This window comes from Coregonus lavaretus (assembly GCF_964263955.1).
Source record: "Coregonus lavaretus genome assembly, contig: HAP1_SCAFFOLD_4923, whole genome shotgun sequence".
Taxonomy (NCBI): Eukaryota; Metazoa; Chordata; class Actinopteri; order Salmoniformes; family Salmonidae; genus Coregonus; species Coregonus lavaretus.
Window position 1 is genome coordinate 18,559 of NW_028160766.1, and position 26,678 is coordinate 45,236.

The window sequence follows — 26,678 nt, forward strand, 5'->3', positions numbered from 1 at the left end:
CACGTCTACTCCAGTTCCCCCTCTCCGGCCCGCGACTTCGCTGGTCTACTAACCATCGGTCCTGGCAACCCATCTTTACGCACACCTGGCAACCCATCGTTACACACACCTGCGTCTCATCATCAGTCACACCTGGACTTCATTACTCCCTGATTACTTACCCTTTATATAGCACTCTTTTGTCATCAGTTATCAGGTAGCGTTGGTTATGTTTCCTTGTCAGACGGTGCGCTTATTTTGCATCGTTCTATGTTCGTTATCATGAAACTCACTAACTGCACCTGCTTCCTGACTCCCTGCGTCGACGTTACAGTAATTAACTACAATGACCATAATCCATTGCGCACCTACTTGTCCGGTCTGTGTGTTTCTTTTACGCCTGCTACATTAGGTTAGTGTGGGGCAGACACTGAGAGAAGAGACAGAAGAATGCGTGATCGAGAGGGCTAGAGAGCGGTTGCTTTGCAAGGTATCTCTACCTGAAAATACATGATCTAAGTGATTGATAGTTGGTATTCAGCAGTCATAAATGTATGCCTTATTTACTTTGAAGAACTACTAAAATAGTGATTTAGTCAGACAGCATAGACAGCAGCTCTATAGAGATGAGATGATGACTTGGAATGAAATAATAAAGTCATTAAATAAAACTAATGTAATATACACAACAACTGAAATATTTTATTAAAGTAAAGTAATGTGAATAAAGGATGGTTAATAAGTGATAAGCAGTAATGGACAGTCACTACCATCATGGGACTTTTATTAATTGGTTTATTCTGTGTTGTTACAGCATTCAACCCACATAATGCATTGTGCAATTAATGTTTTTAAAGAAAATGAAACCAAAAGTGAAAAAAAAAAAATAATCTCAACGAAACCGAACTGAGCTCAAAAAGCACAAACCACTACCTGATATGTCAAACTCCTATCTAGGCGTCGTAAGATCTGGCATGTGTCTGCAATGTAGTTGGGCAGGAACTTGACCATAGGCTCTTTATATTGTATTGTCATGTGCCACTGGCGTCATCACAGGTCATATAGTGTGTGGTAGCCCTGATCCATGTCCTGTTTGGTTTATGTTTTGTTTTACCTGACTTGTATGAAGCTTTAACTTTGTTTTTGTTTTGTTTTACCTGACTTGTATGAAGCTTTGTTTTGTTTTGTTTTACCTGACTTGTATGAAGCTTTGGTTTTGTTTTGTTTTACCTGACTTTTAAGAAACTTTAACTTTGGTTTTGTTTTGTTTTACCTGACTTTTAAGACACTTTAACTTTGGTTTTGTTTTGTTTTACCTGACTTGTATGAAGCTTTGGTTTGGTTTTGTTTTGTTTTACCTGACTTTTATGAAACTAACTTTGGTTTTGTTTTGTTTTACCTGACTTTTATGAAACTTTAACTTTGGTTTTGTTTTACCTGACTTTTAAGAAACTTTACCTTTGGTTTTGTTTTGTTTTGTTTTACCTGACTTTTATGAAACTTTAACTTTGGTTTTGTTTTACCTGACTTTTATGAAACTTTAACTTTGGTTTTGTTTTGTTTTACCTGACTTTTATGAAACTTTAACTTTGGTTTTGTTTTGTTTTACCTGACTTTTATGACATTTTTACATTGGTTTTGTTTTACCTGACTTTTATGAAACTTTAACTTTGGGTTTGTTTTGTTTTACCTGACTTTTATGAAACTTTAATTTGTATAGTCTTACTAACATGTACAGATTAAAACGAACCGTGGAGTGAATCCTAACTTCCTCTTTAAAGACTAAGTCAAATGTTAATTCAGTCATGCATTGATGTTAATGGTAATGGGAGTTATGATTCGCCCGTGTGTCTGTGACCCTGTGACTTTCTGTGTACTTTGTTTTTCATGGTGTTGTGTTTCAGATATATGCAAAAAACTTGGTGAATGCGGATAGATGTGCACTGTTCCAGGTGGACCACAATAACAAGGAACTGTACTCAGACCTGTTTGACATCGGGGAGGAGAGCGAGGGCAAACCTGTCTTCAGGAAAACCAAAGAGATTCGGTAAGGGTCATGATTGATACTTTTACTGCTCTGTTGTTGCATGTCTGATATCTATGGTTATGTTGAATTGACTAGTGATCATGTGAACGATTCTCTGACGGGTTATGTTGAATTGACTAGTGATTATGTGAACGATTCTCTGTAGGATTACGTTGAATTGACTAGTGATCATGTGAACGATTCTCTGACAGGTTATGTTGAATTGACTAGTGATCATGTGAACGATTCTCTGACGGGTTATGTTGAATTGACTAGTGATTATGTGAACGATTCTCTGTAGGATTACGTTGAATTGACTAGTGATCATGTGAACGATTCTCTGACAGGTTATGTTGAATTGACTAGTGATCATGAGAACGATTCTCTGACAGGTTATGTTGAATTGACTAGTGATCATGAGAACGATTCTCTGACAGGTTATGATGAATTGACTAGTGATCATGAGAACGATTCTCTGACAGGTTATGTTGAATTGACTAGTGATAATGAGAACGATTCTCTGGCAGGGAAACTATAATCCCTAGAACGGAGAAACTATAATCCCTAGAACAGGGAAGTAGAATGCCTAGAACGGGAAAACTAGAAAAGCATTCCAGGTGAAGCTGGTTGAGAGAATGCCAAGAGTGTGCAAAGCTGTCATCAAGGCAAAGGGTGGCTATTTGAAGAATCTCAAATATAAAATATATTTTGATTTGTTTAACACTTTTTTGGTTACTACATGATTCCATATGTGTTATTTCATAGTTTTGATGTCTTCACTATTATTCTACAATGTAGAAAATAGTAAAAAAATAAAGAAAAACCCTTGAATGAATAGGTGTTCTAAAACTTTTGACCGGTAGTGTATTTCAATGGTTGTAACCTCCAGCGCTCTTCTGTCTCCTACTCTCCCAGGTTTTCTATAGAGAAAGGAATAGCGGGCCAAGTGGCACGGACGGGGGAGGTCCTTAACATCCCAGACGCCTATGCAGACCCACGCTTTAATAGGTGACACTACTATTTTACCCTGCCTGCATCTGAAATGGCACCCTATTCCATATATAGTGCACTGCTTTTGACCGGATCCATATGGATAGGGTGCCATTTAAAGACGCTCCCCTTGTCTACTTTATTTGTGAATGGGTTTGAGTAAGCCTCAGAGTGGTCCGGTGCTTAGCCATTATCCCAGATCTGTTTGTGCGGTCTTGCCAAGTCCTAATGTCATTGTCATGGCAACAGACGTGGAACCAGGCTATTCAGGTCTAGCTTGTTGTAATACACAGCCTTGATGTAGTTTAGTGGATAAACACTATGATGGCATCATGTCGAGATGAATACTGTGTTATATTTTAACTCCCCCCCCCCTTCACAGAGAGGTGGACCTCTATACGGGCTACACCACGCGGAACATCCTATGCATGCCCATCGTTTCCAGGGGGGCCGTAATAGGGGTCGTACAGATGGTTAACAAGCTGAGTGGAAGTGCCTTCACCAAAACAGACGAGAACAACTTCAAGATGTTCGCCGTCTTCTGTGCTCTAGCCTTGCACTGTGCCAACGTGAGTGTTTTGTGTCGAATTTATATTTTTAACTAAATGGATTTTATTTTGGTGTTAGACAAAACAAACCACATACATTACATTCAGGATACACTCCAGGAAAGAATGTGAGAGTTTTTCCTTTCGATTCAAATCAGCGATTCTCAATTCAGTTAGGAATTGACCCCAACTCTGAACTGTACAATGTACAGACACCATCTATCAAAGGCCAATATTAGACACAGTAAACTCATGAATCAGAATGACTAAAGCTTGACTATGTAGCTCTGTCTAACCCCAAGACGTTGTTAAACATCTGGGCTAGGACAGCCAGGCTGTACGCACGCAGACGCCAATCCCCCAACACCTTCCCTTCCCTCCACGTCCCCTCCACCATAACAGATGCATCACTATCTCCAGCCAGCCAAAGTGACTTACCTAAAGGTACACACACACACACACACACACACACACATTTTTTTTTATCTTGAGGCAGGAGGCGTGAATTACAGCTCAACATAAATCCCCCGGCTGGGAGGATGGTGGCGGGTGGCAGGGGAGCGGCTTTGGATGTTAAAATATTAACGTGCCTCATCAATTTTAAAAGCAACATGGTGACGCAGGCTCCTACGCAAGTGTGTCGCACAAGAGTGGGGGTCAAAAGGGGAGAGATGAGAGATGGGAGGAGAGGAGTCAGGAGAGGAGAGACTCGGGGGGAGAGACTCAGGGGGAGAGCAGAGAAGATAAGAGGAGGGAGAAGACCCCCCCCCCCCCCCACACAAGCTCTGGGTCCTTCCCCAGATAGCATATGAACACGTCATAAACCAAGGAAAAACATTTAGAATGACAGGAAATTAGCTTTAAAACTGCAACATTTTCTCTCAGCCACAAGTTAGTTGTTTTCAACAACATAAAATAGTTTTCCTAAAAATGTTTAAAATGTTTTGCTCTGACCTTGGAGGGCGGCCTCGCAAAACTGTAGTTTGCCACTAGAGAAGGAGAAAGAGGAGAGGAGAGGAGAGGAGAGGGGAGAAAGGAGGTAGAGGCTAATGGGAGAGGAGGAGGGGAGAGGGGAGAAAGGAGATAGAGACTAATGGGAGAGGAGGAAAGGAGGTGAGAGAAGAGGAGGTAGAGGCTACTGGGAGAGGAGGAGAGGGGAAGGGAGGTAGAGGCTAAGGGAGAGGAGGAGAGGGGAAGGGAGGTAGAGGCTAAGGGAGAGGAGGAGAGGGGAAGGGAGGTAGAGGCTAAGGGAGAGGAGGAGAGGGGAAGGGAGGTAGAGGCTAAGGGAGAGGAGGAGAGGGGAAGGGAGGTAGAGGCTAAGGGAGAGGAGGAGAGGGGAAGGGAGGTAGAGGCTAAGGGAGAGGAGGAGAGGGGAAGGGAGGTAGAGGCTAAGGGAGAGGAGGAGAGGGGAAGGGAGGTAGAGGCTACTGGGAGAAGAGGAGAGGGGAAGGGAGAAGAGGAGAGAGAGGCTGAGGGGAGGAGTCAGGAAGGGAGGGGAGAAGAGAGAGGGAGGGGAGAGGGTGTGAGAGAGGAGGGGGAGGAGTGATGGGAATGAGGAGGAGGATGGGAGAACGACAACATCAACGCCAAGAGATTGAAAGACTGTCTGTCTCTCTCTGTCTGTGTGTCTGTGTGCCTGTCTGTCTGTCTTTCTGTGTCTGTCTGTCTCTCTCTGTCTGTGTGCCTGTCTCTCTTTCTGTGTCTGTCTGTCTTTATGTCTGTCTGTCTGTCTGGCTGCCTGTCTGTCTGCTTGTCTGTCTGTCTTTCTGTGTCTGTCTGTCTGTGTGCCTGTCTGTTTGTCTGCTTGTCTGTCTGTCTGTCTGTCTGTCTGTCTGTCCAGATGTACCACCGGATCAGGCACTCTGAGTGTATCTACAGGGTAACCATGGAGAAGTTGTCCTACCACAGTATATGCACTTCAGAGGAGTGGAAGACCCTCACGAAGCTGGACCTGCCTACGCCCCTTTACAAAGAGATAGAACTGTGAGTGTCCTAACCCTAACCCCCTATACCTACCTCTTATCTCCCAATGTTCATACACCATAACCTACCTCTTATCTCCCAATGTTCATACGCCATAACCTACCTCTTATCTCCCAATGTTCATACGCCATAACCTACCTCTTATCTCCCAATGTTCATACGTCATAACCTACCTCTTATCTCCCAATGTTCATACACCATAACCTACCTCTTATCTCCCAATGTTCATACACCATAACCTACCTCTTATCTCCCAATGTTCATACACCATAACCTACCTCTTATATCCCAATGTTCATACACCATAACCTACCTCTTATCTCCCAATGTTCATACGCCATAACCTACCTCATCTAGTATTCTCATCCCCAGCCATGTTTCTTGGAGCAGACATGGGTTCAAATAGGATTTGTTTTCTTTAAACCCATGTCTGTCTCTTAAGAGAGAGAGACGGCCCTGACGCAGACACAGTCCAGACCAGAGTGACACCCAGCTCTCTTCTGGAGGACAGACAGACAGGAGAGAATGGCCAGAGCAGGAAGGAAGGGGGCCGGGCCCTGTGTGTGTGTGTGTGTGTGTGTGTGTGTGTGTGTGTGTGTGTGTGTGTGTGTGTGTGTGTGTGTGTGTGTGTGTGTGTGTGTGTGTGTGTGATTCAGCCCTGCTAGATCTACAGCTAGTCTGCCTTTCTCTCTTCTCACACACACACACACACACACACACACACACACACACACACACACACACACACTGCAGGCCATCAGTCTAAGATGCTGCCTCTTTCTTTCTTTCCCTCCCTCCCTCCCTCAGGTTTCATTTTGACATTAGTCAGTTTGAGGAGCTGTGGCCGGCTGTCTTTGTTTACATGGTCCACAACTCATGTGGAGAGACCAGGTACGTACCTCTGTGACACTTACAGCTGCTTGGCACAAAATTAACTTAGGCCATTAACCCATAGATTCTTTAAGAATATAACTTGTAAATGCTTTGATCTTTATCTGAGGACAGAATAAATACTATTATACCTGTAAAATACTTCGCCCCTCTCTCTCTCTCTCTCTCTCTCTCTCTCTCTCTCTCTCTCTCTCTCTCTCGCTCTCTCTCTCTCTCTCTCCCCAGTTTTGAGTTGGAGAAGTTGTGCAGGTTCACTATGTCTGTGAGGAAGAACTATCGGCGTGTTCCCTACCACAACTGGAAACACGCGGTGAACGTGGCTCACTGTATGTACGTCATACTGCAGAAGACCACCGCCATCTTCACTGAGATAGAGGTCTGCCTGTCTTTCTCTCCGTCTATCAGTTTGTCAATAACATAGTCAGTCAAGAGTTAAAAGAAAACAAGGTTTAAAAAGAGGGTTGCAGTCAACTCCATTCAAATTCAGTCATTTAAAGAACTTTACTTCCTGAGTAGACTGAAGAGATATAATTGACCCTGTTTAGAAACAATCAGTAGCTGACTTCCATGTGTAATTACCCATCCTCTCTCTCTCCCCAATCCTCCCTCTCTCCCCCATTCTCTCTCTCTCTCTCCCCCATCCTCTCTCTCTCCCCCATCCTCTCTCTCTCTCCCATCCCCTCTCTCTCTCTCTCCCATCCTCCCTATCTCCCCCATTCTCTCTCTCTCTCCCCCATCCTCTCTCTCCCCATCCTCTCTCTCTCCCCATCCTCTCTCTCTCCCCCATCCTCTCTCTCTCTCCATCCCCTCTCTCTCTCTCTCTCTCTCCCTCTCTCCCCATCCCCTCCCTCTCTCCCCATCCTCTCTCTCTCCCCATCCCCTCTCTCTCTCTCTCTCTCTCTCTCTCTCCCCATCCCCTCCCTCTCTCCCCATCCCCTCTCTCTCCCCCATCCCCTCCCTCTCTCCCAATCCTCTCTCTCTCCCCCATCCCCTCTCTCTCTCTCTCTCCCTCATCTCCTCTCTCTCTCCCTCATCCCCTCTCTCTCTCTCTCCCCCATCCTCTCTCTCTCTCCCTCCATTCCCTCTCTCTCTCTCCCCCACCCCCTCTCTCTCTCTCTCTCCCCCATCCTCTCTCTCTCTCCCCATCCCCTTTCTCTCTCTCTCCCCATCCCCTTTCTCTCTCTCTCCCCATCCTCTCTCTCTCCCCACCCCCCCCTCTCTCCCCATCCTCTCTCTCTCTCCCCCATCCTCTCTCTCTCCCCATCCTCTCTCTCTCCCCCATCCCCTCCCTCTCTCCCCATCCTCTCTCTCTCTCCCCATCCTCTCTCTCTCCCCATCCTCTCTCTCTCCCCCATCCCCCCTCTCTCTCTCTCTCTCTCTCCCCCATCCTCTCTCTCTCCCCATCCTCTCTCTCTCCCCCTCTCTCTCTCCCCCCTCTCTCTCTCTCTCTCTCTCCCCCATCCTCTCTCTCTCCCCCTCTCTCTCTCCCCCATCCCCTCTCTCTCTCCCTCCCCATCCTCTCTCTCTCTCCCCATCCCCATCCTCTCTCTCTCCCCATCCTCTCTCTCTCTCCCCCTCCCCCATCCTCTCTCTCTCCCCCATCATCGCTCTCTCTCCCCCATCCTCTCTCTCTCTCGCCCATCCCCTCTCTCCCTCTCCCCCATCTTCTCTCTCTCCCCCATATTCTCTCTCCCCATCCTCTCTCTCTCTCCCCCACTCTCTCTCCCCCATCCTCTCTCTCTCCCCCATCCTCTCTCTCTCCATCCTCTCTCTCTCCCCCTTCTTCTCTCTCTCCCCCATCCTCTCTCTCTCTCCCCATCCCCTCCCTCTCTCCCCCATCCTCTCTCTCTCCCCATCCCCTCCCTCTCTCCCCCATCTCCTCTCTCTCTCCCTCATCTCCTCTCTCTCTCCCTCATCTCCTCTCTCTCCCTCATCTCCTCTCTCTCTCCCCCATCCTCTCTCTCTCTCCCCATCCCCTCCCTCTCTCCCCCATCTCCTCTCTCTCTCCCTCATCTCCTCTCTCTCTCCCTCATCTCCTCTCTCTCCCACATTCTCTCTCTCTCTCCCACATCCTCTCTGTCTCTCCCCATCCCCTCCCTCTCCCCCCATCCTCTCTCTCTCCCCCATCTCCTCTCTCTCTCCCCCATCTCCTCTCTCTCTCCCCCATCTCCTCTCTCTCTCCCCCTTCTTCTCTCTCTCCCCCATCATCTCTCTCTCCCCATCCCCTCCCTCTCTCCCCCATCCTCTCTCTCCCCATCCCCTCCCTCTCTCCCCCATCTCCTCTCTCTCATCTCCTCTCTCTCTCCCTCATCTCCTCTCTCTCTCCCCCATCCTCTCTCTCTCTCCCCATCCCCTCCCTCTCTCCCCCATCTCCTCTCTCTCTCCCTCATCTCCTCTCTCTCTCCCTCATCTCCTCTCTCTCCCACATTCTCTCTCTCTCTCCCACATCCTCTCTCTCTCTCCCCATTCCCTCCCTCTCTCCCCATCCTCTCTCTCTCCCCCATCTCCTCTCTCTCTCCCCCATCTCCTCTCTCTCTCCCCCATCTCCTCTCTCTCTCCCCCATCAACAGAAGAAGGGTCTGCTAATAGCCTGTCTATGTCATGATCTGGACCATCGAGGCTACAGTAACACCTACCTTCAGAAGTTTGACCATCCTCTAGCTGCCCTGTATAGCTCGTCTACTATGGAGCAGCACCACTTCTCCCAGACTGTATCCATCCTGCAGGTAGGACTACCTCACACACACACACACACACACACACACCCTGTGCTCACACGCTTACTCAGCCGTCCTCTAAATGTTCCCCTCAGGAGGATCTTCACTTCTCAGACATTCCCCCCTAACAGTTGCTCTGTTATGAACCGGTGTCCTCTCCCAATTCAAATCCTCATCTTTGGTGGGTGATGATCATGTACCCTGAATCCTTGTTCACAGAAGTATCAGGGTTGGGGTCAATTCTAATTGAAGGTAGTTATTAATTCAGGAAGTCATTTGAATTTAATACTTCAAAAGTAATAAATAGCTTTTACTTTTATATTTATTGAGATGTCATTGAAAATAGATGGCCTTTTTCAATTATTGAATTGGTATTTCAATTTACTTCCTGAATTGACTGCCTTCAATTTCGAATTGACCCCAACCCTGCAAAGTATCCCAAACTACCCTCAACGTTACAGGACCTATTGTACTCGCAGGATGCACCCTCTGGCTGACCCACCTAAGCTGAGCCGAACGCCTCATAAGCGGAGCTTTTGCTTTTTATTGATCTCTTTGTTTCCCATAGCTGGAAGGGCACAATATTTTCTCCAACCTGACTTCCAGTGAGTACGAGCAGGTGCTAGAGGTCATCCACAAGGCCATCATCGCTACAGACCTGGCGCTCTACTTCGGCAACCGCAAACAGCTAGCTGAGCTACTGACCACGGGAGCACTGGACCTCAACAACCACCAACACAGGTCAGGGGTCATACACACACACACTTTAGACGTAGCGCAGGCACAGACACACACACACACACACATACGAATGCACACACACACTCACATACAAACAAACAGCTGTCTAAGTGTTGACTACTGGAGCACTGGACCTCCACATTTTACATTTTAGTCATTTAGCAGACGCTCTTATCCAGTGCATACATTTTCATACTGGCCCCCCCGTGGGAAACAAACCCACAACCCTGGCGTTGCAAGCGCCATGCTCTACCAACTGAGCTACAGGGGACTACAACAAAGGTTAGAGGTTAAATAACCACCAACACGGTTACACATCCACCATAGTTGCTGGAACCGTGCTGAGCTGCCATGGTTACACATCCACCATAGTTGCTGGAACCGTGCTGAGCTGCCATGGTTACACATCCACCATAGTTGCTGGAACCGTGCTGAGCTGCCATGGTTACACATCCACCATAGTTGCTGGAACCGTGCTGAGCTGCCATGGTTACACATCCACCATAGTTGCTGGAACCGTGCCTAGCTGCCATGGTTACACGTCCACCATAGTTGCTGGAACCGTGCTGAGCTGCCATGGTTACACATCCACCATAGTTGCTGGAACCGTGCTGAGCTGCCATGGTTACACATCCACCATAGTTGCTGGAACCGTGCTGAGCTGCCATGGTTACACATCCACCATAGTTGCTGGAACCGTGCTGAGCTGCCATGGTTACACATCCACCATAGTTGCTGGAACCGTGCCTAGCTGCCATGGTTACACGTCCACCATAGTTGCTGGAACCGTGCTGAGCTGCCATGGTTACACATCCACCATAGTTGCTGGAACCGTGCTGAGCTGCCATGGTTACACGTCCACCATAGTTGCTGGAACCGTGCTGAGCTGCCATGGTTACACATCCACCATAGTTGCTGGAACCGTGCTGAGCTGCCATGGTTACACATCCACCATAGTTGCTGGAACCGTGCTGAGCTGCCATGGTTACACATCCACCATAGTTGCTGGAACCGTGCTGAGCTGCCATGGTTACACATCCACCATAGTTGCTGGATCCGTGCTGAAAAGGACTATTTAAAAACATATATATATTAGTTTCAGCACAGTATCGTTCGGGTTGGCACAACAGTTAGAAAAGGCTAATAGAATCAGGGGACATCTTCTCTGATACATCTGGAAATAGATAATAAATAAATCAAAACAAATACTTTTCTTTCCCCAGGGACCGTGTGATTGGTCTGATGATGACAGCATGTGACCTGTGTTCCGTTACCAAGCTGTGGCCCATCACGCGACTAACGGCTAATGACATCTACGCTGAGTTCTGGGCCGAGGTGCGGTAGTATAATTCACTCCTACTTGTAAAGTGTTGTTCATTGTTATAAAGTGTGGTAAAGAGTTCATTCGTCATATGAATGGTTCATAGTGCTCATCAATAAGAACCCTTCGTTGGTGAAAAAGGTTATACTTAGAACCTTTTAGTGGTGAAAGGGTTCCACGTAGAACCTTGTATTAGTGAAAGGGTTCCACTTGAAACTAAAAATAGTTATTTTCAGCCGAAGAACCCTTTTAGGTTCTAGAGAGCAGCTTTTTTTCTAAGAGTGTACTACTGCTTTATAGAGTCAATAAATTCCTTCATAATATATGATTATGAATGAATGAATTCTGAATAGATTATGACAAAGGAATGATCATACTACTCCAAATATCATCACTTTGTTTTGTCCTTTAGTCTCAATAGCCTCCTCCATTCTACCTCATATCTATCTTACATCTTCCTCCTGTCCCTCCTCTCTCTCCTCCTCTCCTCTCTCTCCTCCTCTCTCCTCCTCTCCTCTCTCTCCTCCTCTCTCCTCCTCTCCTCTCTCTCCTCCTCTCACCTCCTCTCCTCTCTCTCCTCCTCTCTCCTCCTCTCCTCTCCTCTCTCTCCTCCTCTCTCTCCTCTCCTCTACAGGGGGATGAGATGAAGAAGATAGGTATGCAGCCCATCCCTATGATGGACAGAGATAAGAAGGAAGAGGTTCCTCAGGGGCAGGTAAGACCTACTCACACCCACTATGAACATCACCTGGGCTGCGTCTCATTCTGGCAAGATGTTCCCTCCCCTCTGCCCTTGTTCCCTCCCCTCTGCCCTTGTTCCCTCCCCTCTGCCCTTGTTCCCTCCCCTCTGCCCTTGTTCCCTCCCCTCTGCCCTTGTTCCCTCCCCTCTGCCCTTGTTCCCTCCCCTCTGCCCTTGTTCCCTCCCCTCTGCCCTTGTTCCCTCCCCTCTGCCCTTGTTCCCTCCCCTCTGCCCTTGTTCCCTCCCCTTTACTGATCTGAGACAGGTGAAGGTGTAAAGAACAACAACAGCTCCACTCCACATAGTTTCCATCATATTGCTTTCCCATCCAGTCCCATCAGATCTGTGAAGGGGAGTTGTTGTTATCCTCCTCCTCTGTTTCTCTAGGTGGGGTTCTACCTAGCTGTTGTTATCCTCCTCCTCTGTTTCTCTAGGTGGGGTTCTACAATGCTGTTGTTAACATCCTCCTCTGTTTCTCTAGGTGGGGTTCTACAATGCTGTTGTTAACATCCTCCTCTGTTTCTCTAGGTGGGGTTCTACCTAGCTGTTGTTATCATCCTCCTCTGTTTCTCTAGGTGGGGTTCTACCTAGCTGTTGTTATCCTCCTCCTCTGTTTCTCTAGGTGGGGTTCTACCTAGCTGTTGTTATCCTCCTCCTCTGTTTCTCTAGGTGGGGTTCTACCTAGCTGTTGTTATTATCCTCCTCTGTTTCTCTAGGTGGGGTTCTACCTAGCTGTTGTTATCATCCTCCTCTGTTTCTCTAGGTGGGGTTCTACCTAGCTGTTGTTATCCTCCTCCTCTGTTTCTCTAGGTGGGGTTCTACCTAGCTGTTGTTATTATCCTCCTCTGTTTCTCTAGGTGGGGTTCTACCTAGCTGTTGTTATCATCCTCCTCTGTTTCTCTAGGTGGGGTTCTACCTAGCTGTTGTTATTATCCTCCTCTGTTTCTCTAGGTGGGGTTCTACCTAGCTGTTGTTATTATCCTCCTCTGTTTCTCTAGGTGGGGTTCTACCTAGCTGTTGTTATCATCCTCCTCTGTTTCTCTAGGTGGGGTTCTACCTAGCTGTTGTCGTTATCCTCCTCTGTTTCTCTAGGTGGAGTTCTACCTAGCTGTTGTTATCATCCTCCTCTGTTTCTCTAGGTGGGGTTCTACCTAGCTGTTGTTATCATCCTCCTCTGTTTCTCTACGTGGGGTTCTACCTAGCTGTTGTTATTATCCTCCTCTGTTTCTCTAGGTGAGGTTCTACCTAGCTGTTGTTATCATCCTCCTCTGTTTCTCTAGGTGGGGTTCTACAATGCTGTTGTTATCCTCCTCTGTTTCTCTAGGTGGGGTTCTACAATGCTGTTGTTATCATCCTCCTCTGTTTCTCTAGGTGGGGTTCTACAATGCTGTTGTTATCATCCTCCTCTGTTTCTCTAGGTGGGGTTCTACAATGCTGTTGTTATCATCCTCCTCTGTTTCTCTAGGTGGGGTTCTACCTAGCTGTTGTTATCATCCTCCTCTGTTTCTCTAGGTGGGGTTCTACAATGCTGTTGTTATCCTCCTCCTCTGTTTCTCTAGGTGGGGTTCTACCTAGCTGTTGTTATTATCCTCCTCTGTTTCTCTAGGTGAGGTTCTACCTAGCTGTTGTTATCATCCTCCTCTGTTTCTCTAGGTGGGGTTCTACAATGCTGTTGTTATCCTCCTCTGTTTCTCTAGGTGGGGTTCTACAATGCTGTTGTTATCATCCTCCTCTGTTTCTCTAGGTGGGGTTCTACAATGCTGTTGTTATCATCCTCCTCTCTTTCTCTAGGTGGGGTTCTACAATGCTGTTGTTATTATCCTCCTCTGTTTCTCTAGGTGGGGTTCTACAATGCTGTTGTTATCATCCTCCTCTGTTTCTCTAGGTGGGGTTCTACCTAGCTGTTGTTATCATCCTCCTCTGTTTCTCTAGGTGGGGTTCTACTTAGCTGTTGTTATCATCCTTCTCTGTTTCTCTAGGTGGGGTTCTACAATGCTGTTGTTATCATCCTCCTCTGTTTCTCTAGGTGGGGTTCTACAATGCTGTTGTTATCATCCTCCTCTGTTTCTCTAGGTGGGGTTCTACCTAGCTGCTGTTATCATCCTCCTCTGTTTCTCTAGGTGGGGTTCTACCTAGCTGTTGTTATCATCCTCCTCTGTTTCTCTAGGTGGGGTTCTACCTAGCTGTTGTTATCATCCTCCTCTGTTTCTCTAGGTGGGGTTCTACAATGCTGTTGTTATCCTCCTCCTCTGTTTCTCTAGGTGGGGTTCTACCTAGCTGTTGTTATCATCCTCCTCTGTTTCTCTAGGTGGGGTTCTACAATGCTGTTGTTATTATCCTCCTCTGTTTCTCTAGGTGGGGTTCTACCTAGCTGTTGTTATCATCCTCCTCTGTTTCTCTAGGTGGGGTTCTACCTAGCTGTTGTTATCATCCTCCTCTGTTTCTCTAGGTGGGGTTCTACAATGCTGTTATCATCCTCCTCTGTTTCTCTAGGTGGGGTTCTACAATGCTGTTGTTATCATCCTCCTCTGTTTCTCTAGGTGGGGTTCTACCTAGCTGTTGTTATTATCCTCCTCTGTTTCTCTAGGTGGGGTTCTACCTAGCTGTTGTTATCATCCTCCTCTGTTTCTCTAGGTGGGGTTCTACCTAGCTGTTGTTATCATCCTCCTCTGTTTCTCTAGGTGGGGTTCTACCTAGCTGTTGTTATCATCCTCCTCTGTTTCTCTAGGTGGGGTTCTACCTAGCTGTTGTTATCACCCTCCTCTGTTTCTCTAGGTGGGGTTCTACAATGCTGTTGTTATCACCCTCCTCTGTTTCTCTAGGTGGGGTTCTACAATGCTGTTGTTATCATCCTCCTCTGTTTCTCTAGGTGGGGTTCTACAATGCTGTTGTTATCATCCTCCTCTGTTTCTCTAGGTGGGGTTCTACAATGCTGTTGTTATCATCCTCCTCTGTTTCTCTAGGTGGGGTTCTACCTAGCTGTTGTTATCATCCTCCTCTGTTTCTCTAGGTGGGGTTCTACAATGCTGTTGCCCTCCCATGTTATACTACCTTATCTGAGCTCTTCCCCCCGTCTAGCCCTCTTCTACAAGCCTGCAAGTAAGTAACATACATTACTACACACACCATATATTACATGGACTACACACACCATATATTACATGGACTACACACACCATATATTACATGGACTACACACACCATATATTACATGGACTACACACCATATATTACATGGACTACACACATCATATATTACATGGACTACACACACCATATATTACATGGACTACACACCATATATTACATGGACTACACACCATATATTACATGGACTACACACACCATATATTACATGGACTACACACATCATATATTACATGGACTACACACCATATATTACATGGACTACACACACCATATATTACATGGACTACACACACCATATATTACATGGACTACACACACCATATATTACATGGACTACACACACCATATATTACATGGACTACACACACCATATATTACATGGACTACACACCATATATTACATGGACTACACACACCATATATTACATGGACTACACACACCATATATTACATGGACTACACACACACCATATATTACATGGACTACACACCATATATTACATGGACTACACACACCATATATTACATGGACTACACACATCATATATTACATGGACTACACACACCATATATTACATGGACTACACACCATATATTACATGGACTACACACCATATATTACATGGACTACACACACCATATATTACATGGACTACACACCATATATTACATGGACTACACACACCATATATTACATGGACTACACATCATATATTACATGGACTACACACCATATATTACATGGACTACACACACCATATATTACAAGGACTACACACACCATATATTACATGGACTACACACACCATATATTACATGGACTACACACACCATATATTACATGGACTACACACACCATATATTACATGGGCTACACACACCATATATTACATGGACTACACACACCATATATTACATGGACTACACACCATATATTACATGGACTATACACACACCATATATTACATGGACTACACACACCATATATTACATGGACTACACACCATATATTACATGGACTATACACACCATATATTACATGGACTACACACATCATATATTACATGGACTACACACCATATATTACATGGACTACACACACCATATATTACATGGACTACACACACCATATATTACATGGACTACACACACCATATATTACATGGACTACACACACCATATATTACATGGACTACACACACCATATATTACATGGACTACACACACATCATATATTACATGGACTACACACACCATATATTACATGGACTACACACACCATATATTACATGGACTACACACACCATATATTACATGGACTACACACCATATATTACATGGACTACACACACCATATATTACATGGACTACACACCATATATTACATGGACTACACACACCATATATTACATAGACTACACACACCATATATTACATGGACTACACACACCATATATTACATGGACTACACACACCATATATTACATGGACTACACACACCATATATTACATGGACTACACACCATATATTACATGGACTACACACCATATATTACATGGACTACACACACACCATATATTACATGGACTACACACACTATATATTACATGGACTACACACACCATATATTACATGGACTACACACACCATATATTACATGGACTACACACCATATATTACATGGACTACACACCATATATTACATGGACTACACACACCATATATTACATGGACTACACACACCATATATTACATGGACTACACACACCATATATTACATGGACTACACACATCATATATTACATGGACTACACACACCATATATTACATGGACTACACACATCATATATTACATGGACTACACACCATATATTACATGGACTACACACCATATATTACATGGACTACACACATCATATATTACATGGACTACACACACACCATATATTACATGGATTACACACACACCATATATTACATGGACTACACACACACCATATATTACATGGACTACACACACCATATATTACATGGACTACACACACACCATATATTACATGGACTACACACACCATATATTACATGGACTACACACATCATATATTACATGGACTACACACCATATATTACATGGACTACACACACCATATATTACATGGACTACACACACACCATATATTACATGGACTACACACACCATATATTACATGGACTACACACACCATATATTACATGGACTACACACCATATATTACATGGACTACACACACCATATATTACATGGACTACACACATCATATATTACATGGACTACACACACCATATATTACATGGACTACACACATCATATATTACATGGACTACACACACCATATATTACATGGACTACACACACCATATATTACATGGACTACACACACCATATATTACATGGACTACACACACCATATATTAAATGGACTACACACCATATATTACATGGACTACACACATCATATATTACATGGACTACACACACCATATATTACATGGACTACACACACCATATATTACATGGACTACACACACCATATATTACATGGACTACACACATCATATATTACATGGACTACACACACCATATATTACATGGACTACACACACCATATATTACATGGACTACACACCATATATTACATGGACTACACACACCATATATTACATGGACTACACACATCATATATTACATGGACTACACACACCATATATTACATGGACTACACACACCATATATTACATGGACTACACACATCATATATTACATGGACTACACACACCATATATTACATGGACTACACACACCATATATTACATGGACTACACACATCATATATTACATGGACTACACACACCATATATTACATGGACTACACACATCATATATTACATGGACTACACACACCATATATTACATGGACTACACACACCATATATTACATGGACTACACACACCATATATTACATGGACTACACACACCATATATTACATGGACTACACACACCATATATTACATGGACTACACACATCATATATTACATGGACTACACACACCATATATTACATGGACTACACACACCATATATTACATGGACTACACACACCATATATTACATGGACTACACACACCATATATTACATGGACTACACACACCATATATTACATGGACTACACACACCATATATTACATGGACTACACACACCATATATTACATGGACTACACACACACCATATATTACATGGACTACACACACCATATATTACATGGACTACACACACCATATATTACATGGACTACACACACCATATATGACATGGACTACACACACTATATATTACATGGACTATACACACCATATATTACATGGACTACACACATCATATATTACATGGACTACACACACCATATATTACATGGACTACACACATCATATATTACATGGACTACACACACCATATATTACATGGACTACACACACCATATATTACATGGACTACACACACCATATATTACATGGACTACACACACCATATATTACATGGACTACACACACCATATAGTACATGGACTACACACATCATATATTACATGGACTACACACACCATATATTACATGGACTACACACACCATATATTACATGGACTACACACACCATATATTACATGGACTACACACACCATATATTACATGGACTACACACACCATATATTACATGGACTACACACCATATATTACATGGACTACACACACCATATATTACATGGACTACACACATCATATATTACATGGACTACACACCATATATTACATGGACTACACACACCATATATTACATGGACTACACACATCATATATTACATGGACTACACACACCATATATTACATGGACTACACACCATATATTACATGGACTACACACCATATATTACATGGACTACACACACCATATATTACATGGACTACACACCATATATTACATGGACTACACACACCATATATTACATGGACTACACACACCATATATTACATGGACTACACACACCATATATTACATGGACTACACACACCATATATTACATGGACTACACACACCATATATTACATGGACTACACACCATATATTACATGGACTACACACACCATATATTACATGGACTACACACACCATATATTACATGGACTACACACCATATATTACATGGACTACACACCATATATTACATGGACTACACACCATATATTACATGGACTACACACACCATATATTACATGGACTACACACCATATATTACATGGACTACACACACCATATATTACATGGACTACACACCATATATTACATGGACTACACACACCATATATTACATGGACTACACACACCATATATTACATGGACTACACACACCATATATTACATGGACTACACACACCATATATTACATGGACTACACACCATATATTACATGGACTACACACACCATATATTACATGGACTACACACATCATATATTACATGGACTACACACACCATATATTACATGGACTACACACACCATATATTACATGGACTACACACACCATATATTACATGGACTACACACACCATATATTACATGGACTACACACATCATATATTACATGGACTACACACACCATATATTACATGGACTACACACACCATATATTACATGGGCTACACACATCATATATTACATGGACTACACACATCATATATTACATGGACTACACACATCATATATTACATGGACTACACACACCATATATTACGTGGACTACACACACCATATATTACATGGACTACACACACCATATATTACATGGACTACACACACCATATATTACATGGACTACACACACCATATATTACATGGACTACACACACTATATATTACATGGACTACACACACCATATATTACATGGACTACACACCATATATTACATGGACTACACAAACCATATATTACATGGACTACACACCATATATTACATGGACTACACACACCATATATTACATGGACTACACACACCATATATTACATGGACTACACACACCATATATTACATGGACTACACACACCATATATTACATGGACTACACACACCATATATTACATGGACTACACACATCATATATTACATGGACTACACACACCATATATTACATGGACTACACACACCATATATTACATGGACTACACACACCATATATTACATGGACTACACACACCATATATTACATGGACTACACACACTATATATTACATGGACTACACACATCATATATTACATGGACTACACACACCATATATTACATGGACTACACACACCATATATTACATGGACTACACACACCATATATTACATGGACTACACACACCATATATTACATGGACTACACACACCATATATTACATGGACTACACACCATATATTACATGGACTACACACACCATATATTACATGGACTACACACCATATATTACATGGACTACACACACCATATATTACATGGACTACACACACCATATATTACATGGACTACACACATCATATATTATATGGACTACACATCATATATTACATGGACTACACACATCATATATTACATGGACTACACACACCATATATTACATGGACTACACACACCATATATTACATGGACTACACACACCATATATTACATGGACTACACACCATATATTACATGGACTACACACACCATATATTACATGGACTACACACCATATATTACATGGACTACACACACCATATATTACATGGACTACACACACCATATATTACATGGACTACACAAACCATATATTACATGGACTACACACATCATATATTACATGGACTACACACACCATATATTACATGGACTACACACACCATATATTACATGGACTACACACACCATATATTACATGGACTACACACATCATATATTACATGGACTACACACACCATATATTACATGGACTACACACATCACATATTACATGGACTACACACCATATATTACATGGACTACACACACCATATATTACATGGACTACACACACCATATATTACATGGACTACACACCATATATTACATGGACTACACACATCATATATTACATGGACTACACACATCATATATTACATGGACTACACACACCATATATTACATGGACTACACACACCATATATTACATGGACTACACACACCATATATTACATGGACTACACACACACCATATATTACATGGACTACACACATCATATATTACATGGACTACACACCATATATTACATGGACTACACACATCATATATTACATGGACTACACACACCATATATTACATGGACTACACACACCATATATTACATGGACTACACACACCATATATTACATGGACTACACACATCATATATTACATGGACTACACACACCATATATTACATGGACTACACACACCATATATTACATGGACTACACACACCATATATTACATGGACTACACACACCATATATTACATGGACTACACACACCATATATTACATGGACTACACACACCATATATTACATGGACTACACACATCATATATTACATGGACTACACACACCATATATTACATGGACTACACACACACCATATATTACATGGACTACACACCATATATTACATGGACTACACACACCATATATTACATGGACTACACACATCATATATTACATGGACTACACACACCATATATTACATGGACTACACACCATATATTACATGGACTACACACCATATATTACATGGACTACACACACCATATATTACATGGACTACACACCATATATTACATGGACTACACACACCATATATTACATGGACTACACATCATATATTACATGGACTACACACCATATATTACATGGACTACACACACCATATATTACATGGACTACACACACCATATATTACATGGACTACACACACCATATATTACATGGACTACACACACCATATATTACATGGACTACACACACCATATATTACATGGGCTACACACACCATATATTACATGGACTACACACACCATATATTACATGGACTACACACCATATATTACATGGACTATACACACACCATATATTACATGGACTACACACACCATATATTACATGGACTACACACCATATATTACATGGACTATACACACCATATATTACATGGACTACACACATCATATATTACATGGACTACACACACCATATATTACATGGACTACACACACCATATATTACATGGACTACACACACCATATATTACATGGACTACACACACCATATATTACATGGACTACACACACACCATATATTACATGGACTACACACCATATATTACATGGACTACACACACCATATATTACATGGACTACACACATCATATATTACATGGACTACACACACCATATATTACATGGACTACACACCATATATTACATGGACTACACACACCATATATTACATGGACTACACACCATATATTACATGGACTACACACACCATATATTACATGGACTACACACATCATATATTACATGGACTACACACACCATATATTACATGGACTACACACACCATATATTACATGGACTACACACACCATATATTACATGGACTACACATCATATATTACATGGACTACACACACCATATATTACATGGACTACACACCATATATTACATGGACTACACACACCATATATTACATAGACTACACACACCATATATTACATGGACTACACACACCATATATTACATGGACTACACACACCATATATTACATGGACTACACACACCATATATTACATGGACTACACACACCATATATTACATGGACTACACACACTATATATTACATGGACTACACACATCATATATTACATGGACTACACACACCATATATTACATGGACTACACACACCATATATTACATGGACTACACACACCATATATTACATGGACTACACACACCATATATTACATGGACTACACACACCATATATTACATGGACTACACACCATATATACATGGACTACACACACCATATATTACATGGACTACACACACCATATATTACATGGACTACACACACTATATATTACATGGACTACACACACCATATATTACATGGACTACACACACCATATATTACATGGACTACACACACCATATATTACATGGACTACACACACACCATATATTACATGGACTACACACCATATATTACATGGACTACACACACCATATATTACATGGACTACACACATCATATATTACATGGACTACACACACCATATATTACATGGACTACACACCATATATTACATGGACTACACACCATATATTACATGGACTACACACACCATATATTACATGGACTACACACCATATATTACATGGACTACACACACCATATATTACATGGACTACACATCATATATTACATGGACTACACACCATATATTACATGGACTACACACACCATATATTACATGGACTACACACACATATATTACATGGACTACACACACCATATATTACATGGACTACACACACCATATATTACATGGACTACACACACCATATATTACATGGGCTACACACACCATATATTACATGGACTACACACACCATATATTACATGGACTACACACCATATATTACATGGACTATACACACACCATATATTACATGGACTACACACACCATATATTACATGGACTACACACCATATATTACATGGACTATACACACCATATATTACATGGACTACACACATCATATATTACATGGACTACACACACCATATATTACATGGACTACACACACCATATATTACATGGACTACACACACCATATATTACATGGACTACACACACCATATATTACATGGACTACACACACACCATATATTACATGGACTACACACCATATATTACATGGACTACACACACCATATATTACATGGACTACACACATCATATATTACATGGACTACACACACCATATATTACATGGACTACACACCATATATTACATGGACTACACACACCATATATTACATGGACTACACACCATATATTACATGGACTACACACACCATATATTACATGGACTACACACATCATATATTACATGGACTACACACACCATATATTACATGGACTACACACACCATATATTACATGGACTACACACACCATATATTACATGGACTACACACCATATATTACATGGACTACACACACCATATATTACATGGACTACACACCATATATTACATGGACTACACACACCATATATTACATAGACTACACACACCATATATTACATGGACTACACACACCATATATTACATGGACTACACACACCATATATTACATGGACTACACACACCATATATTACATGGACTACACACACCATATATTACATGGACTACACACACTATATATTACATGGACTACACACATCATATATTACATGGACTACACACACCATATATTACATGGACTACACACACCATATATTACATGGACTACACACACCATATATTACATGGACTACACACACCATATATTACATGGACTACACACACCATATATTACATGGACTACACACCATATATTACATGGACTACACACACCATATATTACATGGACTACACACACACCATATATTACATGGACTACACACACCATATATTACATGGACTACACACACCATATATTACATGGACTACACACACCATATATTACATGGACTACACACAACCATATATTACATGGACTACACACACCATATATTACATGGACTACACACACCATATATTACATGGACTACACACACCATATATTACATGGACTACACACCATATATTACATGGACTACACACACCATATATTACATGGACTACACACACCATATATTACATGGACTACACACCATATATTACATGGACTACACACACCATATATTACATGGACTACACACACCATATATTACATGGACTACACACACCATATATTACATGGACTACACACACCATATATTACATGGACTACACACACCATATATTACATGGACTACACACACCATATATTACATGGACTACACACACCATATATTACATGGACTACACACAACCATATATTACATGGACTACACACACCATATATTACATGGACTACACACCATATATTACATGGACTACACACACCATATATTACATGGACTACACACACCATATATTACATGGACTACACACACCATATATTACATGGACTACACACACCATATATTACATGGACTACACACACCATATATTACATGGACTACACACACCATATATTACATGGACTACACACACCATATATTACATGGACTACACACACCATATATTACATGGACTACACACACCATATATTACATGGACTACACACCATATATTACATGGACTACACACACCATATATTACATGGACTACACACCATATATTACATGGACTAACACACCATATATTACATGGACTACACACATACAGACTACCACCATATATTACATGGACTACACACACCATATATTACAATGGACTACACACACCATATATTACATGGACTACACACACCATATATTACATGGACTACACACACCATATATTACATGGACTACACACCATATATTACATGGACTACACACACCATATATTACATGGACTACACACACATATATTACATGGACTACACACACCATATATTACATGGACTACACACACCATATATTACATGGACTACACACACCATATATTACATGGACTACACACCATATATTACATGGACTACACACACCATATATTACATGGACTACACACACCATATATTACATGGACTACACACACCATATATTACATGGACTACACACACCATATATTACATGGACTACACACACCATATATTACATGGACTACACACCATATATTACATGGACTACACACCATATATTACATGGACTACACACACCATATATTACATGGACTACACACCATATATTACATGGACTACACACACCATATATTACATGGACTACACACACCATATATTACATGGACTACACACACCATATATTACATGGACTACACACACCATATATTACATGGACTACACACACCATATATTACATGGACTACACACACATATATTACATGGACTACACACCATATATTACATGGACTACACACACCATATATTACATGGACTACACACACATATATTACATGGACTACACACACCATATATTACATGGACTACACAACACCATATATTACATGGACTACACACACCATATATTACATGGACTACACACACCATATATTACATGGACTACACACACCATATATTACATGGACTACACACACCATATATTACATGGGCTACACACCATATATTACATGGACTACACACACCATATATTACATGGACTACACA

The 26,678-nt window shown here is 41.9% G+C and overlaps 1 protein-coding gene across 1 annotated transcript in view; it reads left to right on the plus strand.

Annotated features, from left to right (window-relative positions):
- The window catches only part of LOC311121469 (cAMP and cAMP-inhibited cGMP 3',5'-cyclic phosphodiesterase 10A-like), a gene marked incomplete at both ends in the record, with an annotated part of 32,951 nt that extends 17,913 nt beyond the window's left edge, over positions 1-15,038 (plus strand). The window contains 11 exons of the mRNA XM_084195958.1: positions 1,884-2,026; positions 2,921-3,013; positions 3,378-3,564; positions 5,384-5,526; positions 6,334-6,417; positions 6,643-6,793; positions 8,988-9,143; positions 9,703-9,875; positions 11,099-11,210; positions 11,831-11,911; positions 14,946-15,038. Of these exons, the coding sequence (XP_084052084.1) occupies positions 1,884-2,026; positions 2,921-3,013; positions 3,378-3,564; positions 5,384-5,526; positions 6,334-6,417; positions 6,643-6,793; positions 8,988-9,143; positions 9,703-9,875; positions 11,099-11,210; positions 11,831-11,911; positions 14,946-15,038 (1,416 nt within the window). The remainder of the gene's footprint in view (positions 1-1,883; positions 2,027-2,920; positions 3,014-3,377; positions 3,565-5,383; positions 5,527-6,333; positions 6,418-6,642; positions 6,794-8,987; positions 9,144-9,702; positions 9,876-11,098; positions 11,211-11,830; positions 11,912-14,945) is intronic.
- Positions 15,039-26,678: the final 11,640 nt, after the last annotated feature.